General features: G+C 46.8%; 1 protein-coding gene across 1 annotated transcript; it reads right to left on the reverse strand.

Annotated features, from left to right (window-relative positions):
- Positions 1–1,152: 1,152 nt before the first annotated feature.
- Positions 1,153–12,486, reverse strand: LOC117887215 (L-amino-acid oxidase-like). The gene is made up of 6 exons (XM_034789577.1): positions 12,241–12,486; positions 10,389–10,495; positions 9,580–9,781; positions 6,258–6,311; positions 2,761–2,891; positions 1,153–2,006 (listed from the first exon to the last, which is right to left on the reverse strand). The coding sequence occupies exons 1-6, from the start codon at positions 12,484–12,486 to the stop codon at positions 1,193–1,195; spliced, it is 1,554 nt and encodes a 517-aa protein (XP_034645468.1). The 3' UTR covers positions 1,153–1,192.
- Between the last annotated feature and the right edge of the window lie 5,912 nt (positions 12,487–18,398).

Genomic DNA, 18,398 nt, shown 5'->3' on the forward strand with positions numbered 1-18,398 from the left:
GCGCCGCGGCCACTCGGAGTCTCCCCCTCTCCCAGGTTTGAGAGCCTGGGGGAGACTCCGAGTGGCCGCGGCGCGGGCGCCGCTTCTCCCCCTCCCTCCCAGGCTCTCAAGCCTGGGACGGAGGGGGAGCAGCGGCGTGCGAAACGGCCGCTCGGGATCTCCCCCCTCCCAGGTTTGAGAGCCTGGGAGGGAGGGGGAGACTCCGAGTGGCCGCGGTGCGGGCGCCACTTCTCCCCCTCCCTCCCAGGCTCTCAAGTCTGGGAGGGAGGGCGAGTAGCGGTGCGCAAATCAGCTGTTTCGTGAGCTGTGGCAGCAGCAGCGGAGGTGAGCTAGGGCGGCCGGGGCACATTTTTAGGGGCGCAGGGGCAGCATTCTGGCGCCGGCCATGCCGCCCCTAAAAATGTGCCGCCCCAAGCACCAACTTGTTTTGCTGGTGCCTAGAGCCGACCCTGTTCAGAGTATGGTTGGGGAGCATGGCCTACTGGTCATAGTCACAACCCCAGACTGCCAAGGGGGTTGTGGGGAGGGGATCCTGGGCTAGTCAACTCTGACCTAGGGCCGTTTGGGATACCAGTAGCCTGGCAACTAAGCCTGCTTAAGGCTGTCCTCTCTGGGCCTCTTCCTCTCATTCCCACCCCTCTGGGGTCAGTTTAGTTCAAGGCCTTCCCCTGGTGGGGAAACCCAAACCACAATAAATAAAGGGAGTTACCAAAGTCCAAGGTCCACAGGATACTTCCCTTTCTGGTTGTCTCTGGGGCAGGTCCTCCCTATTCTCTGGAGGGTGATGGGGGCATGCTTTGGGCACCTGTGTCAGAGTCTTAGGCTTCCCTCTGCTCTGTGCTGCTAGAGATGTGGGCTCATCTCCAGCTCTGCCACCCAAATAAGCTAATTCCCTGCCTTTTAATGCCTCCAGCAGATGGAGCATTTGCTGCAGGTGTGACAGGGCGGGGCTGGCTGAGCCCAAAATAATCCCTTAGCTCCTTGTTGCCCAGTGTGTGGTTTGTACACCCCATCATAGGCAGGCACTCTTTTTTGTTCTGTGTTTTTGGAGTGACACTCACAGCGGGACACCTAGGCACTACCACCAGCACAGCCACAACAATAATGATGCTCAATGATTAGCAGCGCAATTTTTAATTCCACAGTCAGAATCCCCATATGTTTGTACCTTCACCAAACACTCATAAATCCATTACAATTCATTTTCTTTCAGCTCTTTCTGTTGCCATCTAGGTGATTCATTGATAGCGCCATGGATGTTCCTGGCTGCTCTCAAAGCAGCTTTCATAGCCGTTTCGATCCAGGCATGAGGGTGAGCGGTGTATTCTCCTGCAAAATAAACCCTCCCTTCATTCTGAAACAAAGCTTTGGAGTAGTCAACAAACTGATATGGGGTTAATGAAACATATGCTCCCATTGAATATTTGTCCAGGCCCCATTTCTTGATTACATGTTTATCACAGACGTTCTGGATATAATTCTTGGGCATTTGGTGGATTTCTGCCAGGTCATCCAGTACCACATCAACACACTTTTCATCACTAAGGGGAACGAAGAATTCAGCATCATCATCCCAAGTGTAGGAAGCCAGGATCACCCCCACTCCACTGGAGAAATTGTGGCTGGGGTAGTAGATGAATCTGGATGGGCGATCAGTGATTGACTTCCCATTATAGATTCCATCCTTCTCCCAAAACTTTTCCCTGCAGACCAAAAAAATCTTCACGTCCTTTGAGTAGTGGAGGGAGCGCAGGGCATGGGTCTTGTTGGAGGAAAGAGGTGGAGAAAATTTAATGAGCCGTGTGGCTTTTGCTGTGGTTGCGACAAGGACATAGTCAGCTGTCACTGAGGAGGGGAGCGATGTGCGTGGCCTGCGATAAAAAACTCTCACTTTTTCATTGTCGTGTAGTATCTTCACTGCTGTGGACTGAAATAGAATATCCCTACGCATACCCTTGTAGAAAGCTTCTGGAAGCTGATCGAATCCCCCCGTGATCTCATCAAAACTGAAAGAAAGGGAGAGGGGGGTGTGTGTGGAGATGATGGTAGAAGAATTACAGCTTCTGTCAACAGTTCTCTGCGTAAATATCACAAAAATAATAAGCGGCTCTGTAAGGAGCTGCTTAGCTGAAGATATAATTTACCCCCCCATCCCCTCTTCCTCTAGTGACTACTTCAATTCCGTCTTCTTTTATTACAGGCAAGTGCCAGGTCTGTGGTAGTTAAGGCTAAGATCAGCTTTCTGTTTAAAGCTTCACTCTTTGACGTGATCTAAATTCTGCATGATTACTAAGATTGCCTTAGAATTAGGTTTGCCTCATGGGGACTGGGTAGGATTAGTAATCCTAATTTGGGGTCATTTGACCAAAGGGTTCCCTTGATACAACAGAGTGATGTTCCAATATCACTATTACAGGTACTCTTAGTCAGAAGTTAATTACTGAATTCCATAGGAACTCTCCCCATTAGAAGCCATAGATAGACACTTTCAGTAATGTACAACTCATCCCTTGTGAAAGTGTCCCCTGCCTTGTATAGCTAGAGAAATATAGTAGAGAACATCTGCCCTCTATGACAGTTCAGACCATTGGTGCCTACTTGAACGAAGGTAACTGGCCGCACTGATAGATGGACGAGATACATCTATCTGCTTATCAACCTCATTGTATCAGAAAATGGATGGATAGATAGACAGATCCTACCATAGATACATGTTCTTCTCCATATAAAGCAAGTAATTAAAGATACTCTTCTTCTTACCCTTCTTTGAAAGCAATATCGTCCATGACAGAGTACAGAAAAGATATGTGGAAACTACCATCTATATTCAGCAAGTCACCAATCATGTCAATGGCTCCTCTACTTAATTTTCCTTCTTTAATCAAATATTCCTGGTTGGGGAAGAGAAGAAGGGGAGAAAGTACATGCATATCATATCCACATTGAAACATGACAGCTGAAGAGATGAACATAGGAATTATTCAGTACCCTTAAGGGTTAGCCAAAGGTCACACCCATAGGGACACAGAGACCCTTTGGCAAACAGTCCCCTGTTCCTTGCAAACATCTCTCAGCTCAGACCTGACAAACTGACTACACCAAACACATCTTACAAGCTATTTATCTATGGAGAGTAACATGTAAGGTATCTGCAGAAAGCTCACAACTTGTCAAGATTCATAATCATGGCGGGATGTATGTATGGGTAATATTTAAGGAATAACGTATTTATACTGAAAGTATGCTTGATGGACTTGGGGTAAAAATTAGTCACCGGGGTACTGTGTCCCTCTGCTTTGAATGACAACTCATTCAAAGCAGAGGGACTTGTTCCCCTCCCCCAGTCAGCCAGGAGGTAATGCATGGTTCTTTTCCCTACCCTGGCCACATCCCAGAACAAATTAACAAAAAAGACCATTATAACAGCCAGGAGATTGCCCTGGCTAAGAATCAAGGCAAAAGACTTTCAGTGTAAATAAAGTGTCAGGGAAGGCATTTGGGATTCATTCACTGAGGAAACCCTTTAAGGCAGTGGTCCCCAAACTGTGGGGCATGCCCAGAGGGGGGCTTGATAGGGCCCAGACCAGCCCCCATTGGGGGCAGGGAAGGAACACCACCCAGCCCCACTCTGCCCCCATCTCTGCTCCAGCCCAGCCCTAACCCCAGCTGAGGCCCTGGCTTCGGCTTCTGGCCCCCAACCCTGGCCCAGCCCTGGCCTCAGCCACGGACCACAGCCTGGCTCCCGGCTGCAGCTCAGCTCCCAACCATGGTCCCAGGTCTGGCGGTGGCTCCGCTCCTGGCCCTGGCCCCAGTCACAGCTCTAGCCCTGATCCCCAGCTCCCAGCCCCTGGTCCCACTCCCGGCCCTGGCTCCCGAGGGGGTGCAGACAGATTACACTATGGGTAAGGGGGAGCATGACATAAAAAGTTTGGGGACCACTGCCTTAAGGAGCAGGGGCCTTTCATGAATATTTTGATGCTGGTTCTGGTGAACCCAGTCAACTTTGCAACAGACTGAGCTTTGCAGGGGTAGCCTACTTTAGTATATTGGAAAGGTAACTATTGAGACGGGGACACCCAGCTTTGTGTTTTATGCTTTTATGTTCTAGCCATTTGCTTCTATCACTTTCTCTCAATTCTAATTAAATACTTATTCTTTCTGAAACAAGCCTTTCGTTCTGTTCTAAGTGCTCACAAGGGCTATGTGGTTTACAGGAGTGGTGGTTTAAAGTAAAACTGGTAAACTGAGGTACACTGCAGAGGATCTGGGATTTCTGTGAGTAGCCAGCAGCAGGGACTGGATATCACAGGAGAATGAGTCTCGGGGATTGGGTTCACATACTGTTAATCACCTGCAAGGCAAAGCTACGACTGGCACAGCCCAGAGGAGAGAGCTTGAGTGACTGGTGGTGTCAGGGATCTGCCATCCAGCTACCACAACAAAGAGTTCCTCAAGCTGGAGGCAGGGAGAAACAAAGTGACTTAAGCCTTGTCTTCACTACCGCGCTAAATCGGTGCTGCTGCCATTGATACAACGGCATCGATTTAGCGGGCCTGGTGAAGACACGATAAGTCAATGGGAGAGCGCTCTCCCGTCGACTTCAGTACTCCACCTCAACGAGAGGTGGAAGCTATGTTGATGGGAGTGTGTCTCCCATCAACATAGCATGGCAAAGATCCGATAGAAGTCGATGTCATTTACGTCGACTTAAGTTACGGAACTTAACTAGCGTAACTTAGATCAACTTCCAGTGTTAGTGTAGAGAAGACCTTAGAGTCCCGGGTGACTGGAACACCATTCCAAACACCAACTACCCTCCTGTGTGATTTGTCAGCTTCCTCATAACCAATCACTGGAGTAAAGCTGATGATCCCATTCAGGACACAGGTCCTCATCCCTTTTGATTTACCACGTGAAATCCTGACTCCACTGAAATCAATGGGAGCTTTGTCATTGATTTCAGTGGGGCATGATTTAATTCAGAGTGTCCATAGCAAGATTTTATTGCCTTTGATTAAACAGCCGTGGTCCAAGTCACACCTCCTACAGCACTGGTTCTCAACCAGGGGTACACATATCCCTAGGGGAACGCAGAGGTCTCCAAGGGGGTACATCAACTCATGTAGATATTTACAACAGGCTACATAAAAAGCACTAGTGAAATCACTTACAGTACTTGTTGACTATGGATCTTGTGCCAGTATTTAGCCTTAGATGGAGTTTACCACCAGCTTTGGGCTGCTTTCCCAAGCAACCTGACTCCAAGAAGACCTGGTCCCGGTGCGCCGGAGGCCACTACCGGCCTCACACTGTCCACGGGCACCTCTTCAAGAGGGCGTGAAACTGTTAAGAGGTGCCCGTGGACACTGTGAGGCCGGTAGCAGCCCCCAGCATGCTGGGACCAGATCTTCTTGGAGTCGGGTTGCTTGGAAATGCAGCCCGAAGCTGGTGGTAAACTAGTGAAGTCAGTGCAAACTAAAATTTCATACAGAAAATGACTTGTTTATAGTGCTCTATATACTACAGACTGCAATGTAAGTACAATATTTATATTCCAGTTAATTCGTTTTATAATCAAATGGTAACAATGAGAAAGTCAGCAATTTTCCAGTAATAATGTGCTGTGACACTTTTGTATTTTTAGATCTGATTTTGTAAGCAAGTGGTTTTTAGTGAGGTGAAACTTGGGGCATGCAAGAAAATCAGAATCCTGAAAGGGGCACAGTAGTCTGGAAAGGTTGAGAGCAACTGTCATACGGAGTAAAAATAATGGTGGGCAGGTACACAGAGGAAAGATATCTCATTGAAATAACCATGGATGAGATGAGGACACATAGCTGGATGCCACTCAGAGACCGAGGGTGAGAAGAAGAGATGCCAAGTGGGTTACATAGGAATGGAGGAGGGTCCTGTCTTCACTACACAAATACAGGGCAGAGGGGAGCACAGAGACCGTTTGCTTTCTACAGACCGATGTCTTGGGTAGGGAGAGGCAAAGAAGATGTGGATCCGTGGCCCTGCCCTCCCCCTTCCACAAAGCAGAACCCGGAGGACCACAGGGGAATGTATGCAAGGCCCCATGAGGCAAGTGTGTTTCCACCACATAGCCAGGAGGTGTAGGAGGATTCAGATGTAATACCTCCTACCATGGACTGTGTGAACATAGCACAATCTGTCCCACAAGGAGTTGCATTAGCTGGTGTGAGGAAAGCTTTAGGAGATCAGGCACAAGATACTGGAATGCCATCTTCAATTACCTTGATGGAAAATGAGTCATATTTCTCTTTCAAAGCTCTGCAGTCTGTTGTCACCTGGGGAGCAACAAAGAAAACAGTCACTAGTTTCACAATCACAGCTCTACCTTTGCAGATTGGTTATTTTCCCTGTTTGCAATCATGTACTTACGGATGGTGTCCTAGTGCATATGCCCAAGTAGGCAGGGCATGAAATGACTGCTCAGGTGAAAGAGCTGTTAACAAGATCTTTTTAATGGGGACATAGGCGCAGACTTCTCCTCTAGCTGGGGGGTGCTTGCCCCCCCCCCCCCCCCCAGGCCTTTCCCCCACTCCACCCCTTCCCCCAAGCCCCTGCCACTGTTCCGCCTGTTCCCACCCCTGCCCCACCTCTTTCCGCCCCCTTCCCTAAATGCACCCCATCACCACTCCTCCCCCTCCCTCCAGGAGCCTCCTGGATGCTGCAGAACAACTGTTCAAGGCAGGTGGGAGGTGCTGGGAGGGAAGGGGAGGACTTGATCAGCGGGGCTGCCAGTGGGCAGGAGGCACTGTAGGGAGGGGGGAGCTGGCTGCTGGTGCTATGCTAAGCACCCGCTAATTTTTCTACTTGGGTGCTCCAGCCCTGGAGCACCCACTGAATCAGTGCCTATGAACAGGGATAAGGAGGGGAAATTTTTGTTTTCCTTTCCTGCAGTTCTCCAGCTGACTCAAGTTTCGCTCAGACTTTTTGAACAATAAAATCAATAGTTTAATGCAATGTCTACAGTAGCACTTTTGCTGGTCAAACTTTTGTCTATCAATGGTGTGAAAAAACACCCCTCCTGACGGATAAAAGTTTCACCAACAAAAGCACTGGTGTGGACAGCGCTATGTCAGTGGGAGAGCTCATTGGGGTGGTTTCATTATGCCGATGGGAGAGCTCTCTCCTGCCAGCATAGAGCAGCTACGCGGGAGACCTTACAGCAGCGCAGCTGCAGTGGTACAGCCGTGCTGCTGTAAGATCCATCCTGTAGACATAGCCTAAAGGTTAAAAGAGAACCAAATTTTTCAAATGTATTTAGTTGTTTAAATAGGCAGATAGGCATCTACTGGCATTTTCAAAAAGCACCTAAGTGTCTTTAATCCCATTGAAATCCCATTGATCTTCTGGAAATATCACAAGAGGCTAGATTCACAAATGGATATAGACATTGCAGTGCTCTCTCTCTCGACACCTAACTTTTAGGTGCTTAGAAAATCACTGGGATTCACATAGTCACATTCTCAGGCTCCCTACACAATGAAGGGAGGAAGAAAGGTTAGGCACCTAAGAATGGAATCCACAAAAGGCAGCAGGTTGAGCCAGCTACGCTGGCCAACGGGAGATGTCGAAGAGAAGGGTGTGTCCTAATCCCTACCCCTCCCAGGGAGTTTGACGCCTATCTCTGCTTGGGGATCTCAGCTGTGAAGCCCCTCCTGGAGTCAGGAGCCTAAGGCGTGTCTTGAAATCAACAGCACCAGCCTCATAGCTTTTCCCAGGGGTTTGGATACTCACCGAGAATGTGGGAAACCTCTAGTGCAAGTCTTCCCTCTATCTGATCAGCAGTGGGGTTTTGAATAGGGGTCTGTTCCTCTCCGTTGAGATACTGGGCCCTCTCTGGTGACGCATTCACCATGTCTATATTGGTAGGACTTCTGGGGCCATTTTCCATGGTTCTCTGAGCCACTCTATGATTCTTTCCCAAAGCCTGTTCGTATTTCTGGGCTCCCGGGGCAGTGGCGTCGCCAGGTTCTAACATCAGGGGGAGTGAACACATAAAAAAAGCGCCATTCCAACCCCTTCCCCAAATCCCCGGCCCCACCTCCTCCTGGGGTGTGCTGCATTTCCCCTACACCCCCCCTCTCTCCCAGGCTTTCGCGTGGCAAGCCTGGGAGAGAGGGGGGAGCAGCAGCACGCTCAGGGGTGGAGGAGACAGAGTGGAGATGAACTGGGGCAGAAGGGTGCGAGGAGGGCCGCCCATGCCGCAGCAGGTAACTGGGGGGGGGAGCGCAGGGGAACTGCTCCCTGCCCCAGTTCACCTCTGCTCTGCCTCCGCCTTCTCCCTGGGCCTGAGCGCGAAGCCGCTGCACTGCTTCTCTGCCCTCCCAGACTTCCTGCGTGAACAGCTGATTCGTGGGAAGCTGGGGAGGGGCGGAGAAGCAGAGAGGGGCTGTGGTGCGTTCAGAGGTGGAGGCGGAGCGGAGGTGAGCTGGGGCGGGAGGGGCTGCCTGCAGCAGGTAACCCGGGGGGGGGGCGCACAGGGGAACCGCTTCCCGCCCCAGCTCACCTCCGCTCTGCCTCCCTGGGCCTGAGCGCGAAGCCACCGCTTGCTTCTCTGCCCTCCCAGGCTTCCTGCGTGAACAGCTGATTCGCGGGAAGCCAGGGGGGAGGGGTGGAGAAGCAGAGCGGGGCAGAGCGTTCAGGGGAGGAGGCAGAGGCGGAGCGGAGGTGAGCTGGAGCTGGGGGGCAGGGCAGGGAGCTGCCGGTGGGTGCTCTGCACCCACCAAATTTTCCCTATGGGTGCTCCAGCCCCGGAGCACCCAGGGAGTCGGCACCTAAGGTGCCACTTTTGGAGAATGTGCTCAGGGGGAGCGGCTGCTCCCCCTGCTTCCCCCCAGCTACGCTACTGACCCAGGGATGGTTGGGAAGGCATTGGAGAACTATCAGAACTCAAGGGTTTTAGCTTGCATCTTCACTGCACACACTGAGTTGCCTACTAGCTCAAGTGAACACAGACTCTTAGCTCTAACTCATACCCTCAGCCATAGGCACCAACTCTGTGGGTGCTCCAGAGCTAGAGCACCCACAAAAAAAAATTAGCAGGTGCTTAGCACCCACCGGCAGTCAGCTGCCACCACCTACACCCCAACACCTCCGGTCCAGCTGATCAACTCCTCCCACTCCCTCCCAGTGCCTCCGGCCTGCTGTGGTCAGCTGTTCCACGGCATGCAGGAGGGGCTGGGAGAGAGGGGGAAGAGTGGGGACAGGGCGCGCTTGGGAGAGGGGCCGGAACTGGGTAGGAAGAGGTGCAGAAGAGGTGGGGTGGGGAGGGAGTGGGGGCAGGAAGAGATGGGCTGGGGGTGGGGCCTGTGGTGGAGCAGGAGTGGGACCTTGGGGGAAGGGGTTGAGCTGGGTTTGAGCATGCCCAGGGAAAGGAGAAAACCGGTGCCTGTGCCCTCAAGCCATGCCAGCTAGCCTGGGTTGAAAGGACCACTTAAGTTGAGAGAGATGGTTTTGTGTGTGGATGAGACAGGGTTTAGGACCAAAGTCTAACTTTGAAGTGAAGACCTATCTACAGTACATGAGTCCATTCCACAACACACATACCTTATCCAGTGTCTGGTCATAAAGTTCACTGGCAGATTTCCCCCTCTCTGTGGGAAGCAGAGGGTATTGCAAGATATTAGGATTTCGGTCAACAGCTCCAGATCTTGCCCTGACGTTGTTAGCCAAATACCAGGCATTGTCATTAGTATTATAGAATGGGTTCAGTTTAAGTTTGAATTTGGTAATAAATTCACACACAATCCTAAAGAAAAGAGAAGGAGTAAAAAGAGAAAAATTCCGAAATAAGAAAGAATGTTATATGCTCGGATATGGTCCCGAGCATGAATGGCCCAATCCTACCTAGGTAAATGACATTATTTGTGTCATATGACCCCAAATCCATATTTTACCAAATCCACATTCAACCTTGTTTTGCAGTAGATGAAAAATGTGAATAACAATTATAAATATGTTAATAATAAAAATTTTAGTTAAATGTGTCATGAAACACTTTGCTAAAACTGAAACAAAAAAATACACTAAACAATTAACTTTTGAAAAAATGCCATTTGACGTTTTGGCTGGTGGAGTAGATTGTCATAACTCAAGCCACTCTGCACTTCCGCCCGCCCACCCAATCCCATCCCATCTATGCAAGAAGAGTTATAGCTCCATAGAGATTTCAGTCCCTGCACACAGACTGACTATTTGATGCAATGCAATTAATCCACATAAGGAAGCAAGGGAAGATTTTAACCTACTCAAATTTAAGCCTTCAAAGACTTTTTTTCTCGGAATTATCACAAAAGTCTTTAAAACGGGGCTTCTACAGTTCTGAACAAGGTTGGCAGGTGAGGACTGTGTATTACCTATGGTCTCTCGGCAAACGCATGGCTCCCAGCTCCAGGTACCAATCTTTTTCTCGATAGGTCAAGATACGTCCTCCCACACGGTTGCTGGCTTCCAGAATCAGGACCTAGTGGCAAAACGCAGGTCATGATTTTCAATCCCTTGCTGGTACCTAGTGGCTGTAGGTAGGGCTTGATTTATCCCACATCCTTTCTTTTGTAAATGGCCATCAAAGAAAGAACATTAATGTTTTATCAAAGTAATTTCAGATGATATGTAAGCATACAGGCCTTGATTCAGGAAAGCAGATACGCATATGAAAGGAGACTCGCGGAGCTCAGTTTGTTTAGCCTAACCAAAAGAAGGCTGAGGGGGGATATGATTGCTCTCTTTAAATATATCAGGGGGATAAATACCAGGGAGGGAGAGGAATTATTTCAGCTCAGTACTAATGTGGACACGAGAACGAATGGATATAAACTGGTCGTGGGGAAGTTTAGGCTTGAAATTAGACGAAGGTTTCTGACCCTCAGAGGGGTGAAATATTGGAACAGCCTTCCGAGGGAAACGGTGGGGGCGAAGGACCTGTCTGGCTTTAAGATTAAGCTAGATAAGTTTATGGAGGGAATGGTTTAATGGGATAATGTGATTTTAGTCAAATCAACAGCGTGCCATCGCTGGTAAATAGTATAATGGCCAATGAGGGTCTGGCTGGAGAATCTTGCCTACATGCTCGGGGTTCTACTGATCGCCATATTTGGGGTCGGGAAGGAATTTTCCTCCAGGGTAGATTGGCAGAGGCCCTGGAGGTTTTTCGCCTTCCTCCGCAGCATGGGGCAGGGGTCGCTAGCTGGAGGATTCTCTGCGACTTGAAGTCTTTAAACTACAGGATTTGGGGACTTCAACAGCAGAGTCAAGGGAAAGGGGGTGTGTCAGCTTTTGTGGCCTGCATCATGCGGGAGGTCAGACTAGATGATCATAATGGTCCCTTCTGACCTTAAAGTCCATGAGTCTATGAGTCTATATGCACAACTTGAATTTCAACTTCATAAGACTTAAGCATAGGCTTAAAGTTAAGCATGTGCTCAAGCATGTTTCCGGAATTGAGCTGTATTCCTGCATTGGGTACTCAAGGAACACATTCTAGTATGGAAGTTTTCATAGTAATAGTGATTTTTCCATTCATTATTAATACCAGATTTTCAATGAGGGAGGTTTTAAACCAACAACATCAACTAAGCACTTCAAATATAAACACATAAGTTATCTCTATTGACTTTTCCAGACTCAGGGGCTGTAGTTCTTGGGTGATTTTGAGAAGGGGGAGTAGAGGATGTTTAGGCAATCTAAAGGGATAATGGATTTTGGTCTTTTCCATGGCCCAAGACAATAGCTCTTTCTATGGAAAAACAAAACAAAACAAAACAGAAACAAACAAACAAATGAGTAAGAGCGAAAGTTTAAGTTGTTATGGGATAGTTAATATCAGTTTTCACAGGTAGAGAATTTTGTCAGAAATATGTGAACTGTTAGGGCATTTGAATCTTTTCGAACATTTACTTAACTAATCACCATTTCCATAAAAGGTAGTGATTAGAATTTTTTTAGCTGCAGCATTATTTTTCATACAGCTATGCTATTATTTCACTAATAACCTTAACTTCAAGGCAATGAACATGTTGTCTGGAATCAAAATAATAGATTTCTTTCCTTCTCTTTCTTTCTCTCTTTTGCAATTCACCCAGTTTACTTAAGTTCTCATCGTTTTGTTCTTCAGCATTGTTTACTCTATCAAAAAGGAATGATAAGACTATTTCAGAGGAGCACTGCCTCTCTGGCCTGTCTTTGGCTCCTCTTGGTCATTATAATTACCTCGCAACCAGCATCCTTCAGCAGTTTGGCAGCAGTGAGTCCACTGATTCCTGCCCCAACAATCACCACCTTCTTTGAACGACACGATTTTTCCAACCCATTTTTGGCAATATCCACAAGTTCTTCATAGTCAGAGTCAATAAAGCATTTTTCCCACTCCTTCAGTTTGCGAGGGAAACCCTCCGAGCTCAGGGCTGCTACAAGGAGGAAGAGCTGAAGAAATACTAGAAAGAAGAAAACACCCATGTTGAAGCAAATTCACTCTCTGAGACCATGCAGCTCAGTAACATCACTGGCATGCTACTCCTCATCTCTAGGAAGAGGCTAACAACCTCAAATGCAGAGCTCTGTTATATTAACAAACCAGGAATGTTATTACAATCCAATACAATCAGCGTATAAACCCAGAGAAGGGAAGTCAGTTCTCAAATCCTCTCACAGTTCATGCATTCTTATAAACTGTAAAATATAAGAACGGCCATACTGGGTCAGACCAATAGTCCCTCTAGCCCAGTATCCTGTCTTCCATCAGTGCCTGGTACCACACGTGGCCCACCACCCAGTCTACCATTGAGGGTCCTGGGCCCCACAGATTCACTTAGATCTGTGCATACCACAGGGATGTGATGATTTTGGGAGCCAGCCATGATCTGAGAGAATGGTGCAGGAGAAATTCATCTACCGTGGACAATGTGACTGAACAAGGTCTTCAAGATTTAACTTCATGAGGTGAATTGAGGAACCTAACCAGAGTCTCTGCTTTATGCCATTAAGAAAACCTCAGTTCTGCTTTTGCTTTCCATAATTCAAGATAAGTTTTTTGTTTTTCAAGATGGAAAGCTGTGATTCCCCCTCTCAATGACCACGAAGGAGCTCTGTGTCCTGTGAAGTGTAGTTACGGATGGATCACACAAAGAAATATGTGGTGCTTGAGATCCCCAGTCCCTTAACCCCTTACAGCTTTAAAATTCAAATAAACACTCAGAATTCTGTCTGGAAGTTCACACGTGGCCAGTGCAGCTTTCAAAGCAAGATTATTATGGTGTTCTCAATGGACAGCTCCTTCCAAGTGAGCACCCAAATTTTCCACTAGTATCATTTTCTGACTGGTCTAAAATGAAGGTGACAAAGGCATGGAGGTCCCACATTTCACAGCAATGGTGACTCTGCTCAGCAAAAGCAGATGAAAGGATATATTAATATGGGCTATAACTCCATCCTGAGCATCCACCAGCACTCATGGACCTAACCAAACCCCTATATTGAGTTTCTAATGGTGTCCAGCCCCACCAGGAGACGAAAGGTCTACATGGAAGGATGTTCCCTGATGCTTTTTTCTCACCCTTTTGAGCTTCCTTTATCTCCCTTTCCTGCTTGATGACTCTGTTGACTGCTTCAATACAAATTAAGCAGCGCACACAAGCCTCTGTTTCAGACAGAGCTGTTTGCCAACCTCAGTTTGCGACATGAGTTAATACAGTGGAATCGTAAAACTGCATGACAATGTTGCCACACGTATGTTATCAGGACAATATTAATCATCAGATTATTAGTTTTCAATTGATACCTTACAAAACATAGGTTTCAGAGTAGCAGCCGTGTTAGTCTGTATCCGCAAAAAGAACAGGAGTACTTGTGGCACCTTAGAGACAAACAAATAAATTTTGCTCTAATAAATTTGTTAGTCTCTAAGGTGCCACAAGTACTCCTGTTCTTTTTACAAAACATACTTGGTACAAAAATTATTACCATAGTGAGGACAGTGTGGACACAGGGCTACATCCTGTCACAAATCCTGTTACTCCTTTTAATAAGACAAGAACTAGGGGTCACCAAATGAAATTAATAAGCAGCAGGTTTAAAACAAACAAAAGGAAGAATTTCTTCATACAACGCACAGTCAACCTGTGGAACTTTTTGCCCGAGGATGTTGTGAAGGCCAAGACTATAACAGGGTTCAAAAAAGAACTAGATAAATTCATGGAGGATAGGTCCATTAATGGCTATTAGCCAGGATGGGCAGGGATGGTGTCCTTCTGGCCTCTGTTTGCCAGAAGCTGGGAATGAGTGACAGGGAATGGATCACTTGATGATTACCTGTTCTCTTCATTCCTTCTGGGGGACCTGGCGTTGGCCACTGTCGGAAGACAGGATACTGGGCTAGATGGAACATTGGTCTGACCCAGTATGGCCGTTCGTATGTTCTAAATAACTATCCCATGAAACAAAAAATGGTACAGGGTCACCACAGCCATAAACACCCATGTAATGTATTTTTAATGACAGTGTTGGAACTACAAATAAATAAATAATAATAATAACATCTTCATTTCTCTTCCATCCACATTTCCAAATGGACATTGGACAAGAAATAAACAGGGCATCTAACATATACTGTGAGGAAAAACAGACTGCAGTTGGGAGCCCCCTTGCCATGGTAACTCAAGGGAACAATTCCTAAGAACCCCCGCAAGAATTTCAGCAGCATCAGTACTTTGATTTTTGAGTAAATGTATTTAAAATCTCAAAGGCTTTTCTGGTGTATTGAAATAAATATGTTCAGCACTGACTTACAACACTGGTGTCCCTTCACTTGGTGATCATATAATTTGCTCTCTTAACATTTAAACTGAATCTAATCACTGAGCCACAGCCATGGAAAGTGCAGAGCTGCTATACCTGCGTCCCACTGTAAAATTGATTTACTGTGTCACTGAGGCCAACTGCAACTGAAAATACCACACTGGTGTTTGTTTCCTCCTAAATTCACACTTAAAGAAGTGTAGAGGATTCCAGGAGAAAGTCAATTGAAAGTGAGGAAGAAAAAGACAAAAAGAGAAAGACGATAAGAGAGAGAGAGAGAGAGAGAGAGAGAGAAAGATGTGAAACACGAAAGCCCATTGATACAGTAAGATGTGCCCAAAGGAACAATATATCCCATTGCTCTGAAAACGCTCAAAGAAAAGTTTCACTCACAGAACCTGTCCATTTCAGATGGTGGGTGGAGTCATCCAGTTGCTCTCTTATTTTATACCCACCTTTTATACAGACCAACTGATAAATATCCTATCTGATATCCTAACTGCTGACTCTGTATCTAATGAAACTGGGAGATGACTGTCACATGGTTTTATAGGACCTCCTTCTGTGATGTGCTCATAGCCTGCAGGTTTCTCTGAGTTGAGTCAGCTCCATCCAGGCACATGGGACGTGGGAACAAACGAATTGTGGTGTTAGTAGACGCTGTCCCATCTATCTTCCTCCACACTCTGCTGAATCTGGCAGCCTCCTATTCTTTCCTGGAAACCACCCCACATTACCCGCCATATCCTCATGAGCCCATATCCTCTCTCCTGTTGAATCTGTTCCCCTGTGGAAAAAAAATAATTTAAAAAGTCATTGGCACAGAGGGACTGGATGCTGGGTCTCCCACGGCAACGCTTTAACCACTAGGCAACGGAGTCATTCTCAGGCTTGTTTTCTTTCTCTGGCCCAATGGGTTCTTTCAATAGTTAGCCACAGTGGGTGCTTTGTTTCAAAGGCACTAGTTGAAATCTTTATTTCCTGGGTTTCAAAACATTTGAAATTTTATAATTCTCTGTTCTTGTAAGGTAATAAGAGCTCAGTCACAAATGGCAATTTTTGAATAATGTCTCACATTTCCACATTTTGAATTACATGATCATTTCAATTTGGATTTTGGATTTTCAGTTTTTCAATTTTCATTATTTTCTTGCTCTACTGCCTTTTTTGTTTTAAACTTTTCCAAAAGAGAGGAAAGGTAAATAAGAAAGTAGGTCAACAAATATTCTCTATATTACATGCCTTTCTTTTTTTCCCCAAATGACAAACAGTGAAGCCATTTTTGAAGCTCTGTCAAGATGAAAACTTAAAAAATTTATTTTATATTTTAAAATTATTTTTTCACACTTTTTGAGCTAGTAATAAAAATGTTACCCCACCCCCCCAATTTCTCACACTTTTAAAAATGTTTCTTTCCTAACATTTGGGTTTTCCCCTACTTTCTCTCATGTTAGTGTCTTTCCCACAGTTTTTCCATTGGAAAAGAGACCAGAAAAGGAAAAAAGGCAAAGAACAGGTGAGGAAATACTGAAAATTCAATGTAAGAAAGTTCAAGCACTGACATGCCATTTCTAAAAGCAGGTCGGGGGGCGGGGCGGAGGAAGGGGGAAATCCTGATAGTTTCAGTTCAAATCCTTGAAATTTCAGCATTGTTGAAATGTTGAAAAAATCTATTTGAAATTAAACAACTTTCTACTTTATCATTCTATTTTGAAAATTTTCCCTGAAAAACAAATGTTCAGAAAAAAATATTTTTCCAATGAAAAATTTAAATGTTCAACAAAAGCATTTTTTCAATGGAAGAAAAGTTTGTTTGACCCTTCTGACCAGCTCTAGTTATAATTTGCTTCCCCAACGTAGTTCAGATTCTATGCTAATATTTTTGGCCGTACTGGGGCCATTATCAGACTAGTCCAGCTACACAAAAGGTTCTAACTGTATGGAATGTGCTTTCAGAGGCAGTGTGGAAACTCCTCAATTAGCCAGGAAGGGATTAGTCAAAGCTTTTGATATTACCAACAGTTACTCATTTTGCTTATTCTGCAATTATAGATTTAGTTGCACAACTTTATACCTGATATGCCAAGAATAACATGGGGATGAATGGGCTGGAGAGAGGAATTGACACCCCAGCTATCTTTTGCAATTGCACTGCAAAACAGGAAACGTTCTCTGTCAGTCAATGTAAAGGGGTTTCACTCACTGCACATGTGCCTCCTTGTGGCTATGCCTGGGAATTAGCTCTCACCCCATCTAGCACTCCCTTTCATTGGTTGCTCATGACGTGGTCCCACGCTTTCTGTGTTCCTTGGGAATGGGCCGGATTAAGCCCTTTAGAGGCCCTAAGCACTGAAAAGATTATGGTGCCCCCCCATTTGTAACTCAAAATAAAAACAATACTATACCGTAAAATCATTCCTCAAAGTGGGTAAGTGGTCTGCTAATGACTGACAGAGGTCTGCACATGTTTTCAAATCCAATTTTTTATCTTGGAGAGCTTGACTTGTGTGGTAAAAGTGTTGTAAAATTTCATTCCACATGGTCAACATGAATGCAAACTCTAGTTCTTGCATCTTGTTTGCAATGTTTTCTGCCTCTCGTATAGTTTCTCCCTTTTGAGATTGGTCTTCGGCTATACTTTCTAATGCAGCCACACAGGGCCGGCTCCAAGTTTTTTGCCGCCCCAAGCAAAAAAATTTTCCCGCGCCCCCCCCAGGCCCTGCCCCAACTCTGCCCCTTCCCCGCCCCATTCCAACCCCTTCCCCAAATCCCCGGCCCCGCCTCCTCCTCCTCCCCTAGGCGCGCCGCATTTCCCCTCCTACCACTCCCTCCCAGGCTTGCCTGGGAGGGAGGGGGAAGAAGTGGAGTGGAGGCGCCCTTGGGGGAGGAGGCGGAGGTGAGCTGGGGTGGGGAGCGGTTCCTCTGCCCCCCCCCCAGGGTTACTTCCTGTGGCCCTCCACGCGCCCCCCCACCGCCGCAGCTCATCTCCGCTCCGCCTGCTCTCCCGAGTGCGCCACCGCTGCTCCGCTTCTCCCCTCTCCCTCCCAGGCTTGCCGCAAAACACCTGATTCACGCAGCAAACCTGGGAGGGAAGGGGGAGAAGCAGAGCGGTGGCGGCACGCTCAGGGGAGCAGGTGGAGAGGAGGTGAGCTGTGGCGGTGGGGGGCAATTCCTCTGCCCTCTCCAAGGTTACTTCCTGCGGCCCTCCCATGGTATGACTATGGCATATTTGTTCTGTTCCAAAAGCTTCTTCTGCATTCCTTGATAAAACCCTGACATGTCGGCAGCATTGTCATAAGATTGACCTCTGCACTTTGAGAAATCTGTTTTGCAAACTTGGCACAGATAATGCAGTACTTGATTTCCATTTCCTCACCAGTGTGGCTTTTCAAACTGAGGAATGTTATAAACCATTCAACTGGTTTTCCATCTGTGGGAGACACATATCTTAGTACAATACTCAATTGATCAATATGTGAAAGATCAGGTGTACAGTCGACAGATAAACTGAAGTACCCAGCAGTACTTATTTCATCCACAATAGCTGAGCGAACTTTGTCACTCAATAGACCAAT

This window comes from Trachemys scripta, chromosome 14 (genome assembly GCF_013100865.1).
Source record: "Trachemys scripta elegans isolate TJP31775 chromosome 14, CAS_Tse_1.0, whole genome shotgun sequence".
Classification (NCBI taxonomy): Eukaryota; Metazoa; Chordata; order Testudines; family Emydidae; genus Trachemys; species Trachemys scripta.

Coding starts and splice junctions, on each gene's coding strand:
- LOC117887215 (XM_034789577.1), bottom strand. CDS start 12,486: ATGGGTGTTTTCTTCTTTCTAGTATTTCTTCAGCTCTTCCTCCTTGTA. Junction 9,782..10,388: donor CGTTTGCCGAGAGACCATAG/GTAATACACAGT, acceptor TCTTTTCTTTAG/GATTGTGTGTGAATTTATTA. Junction 2,892..6,257: donor ATGACTCATTTTCCATCAAG/GTAATTGAAGAT, acceptor TTCCCCAACCAG/GAATATTTGATTAAAGAAGG.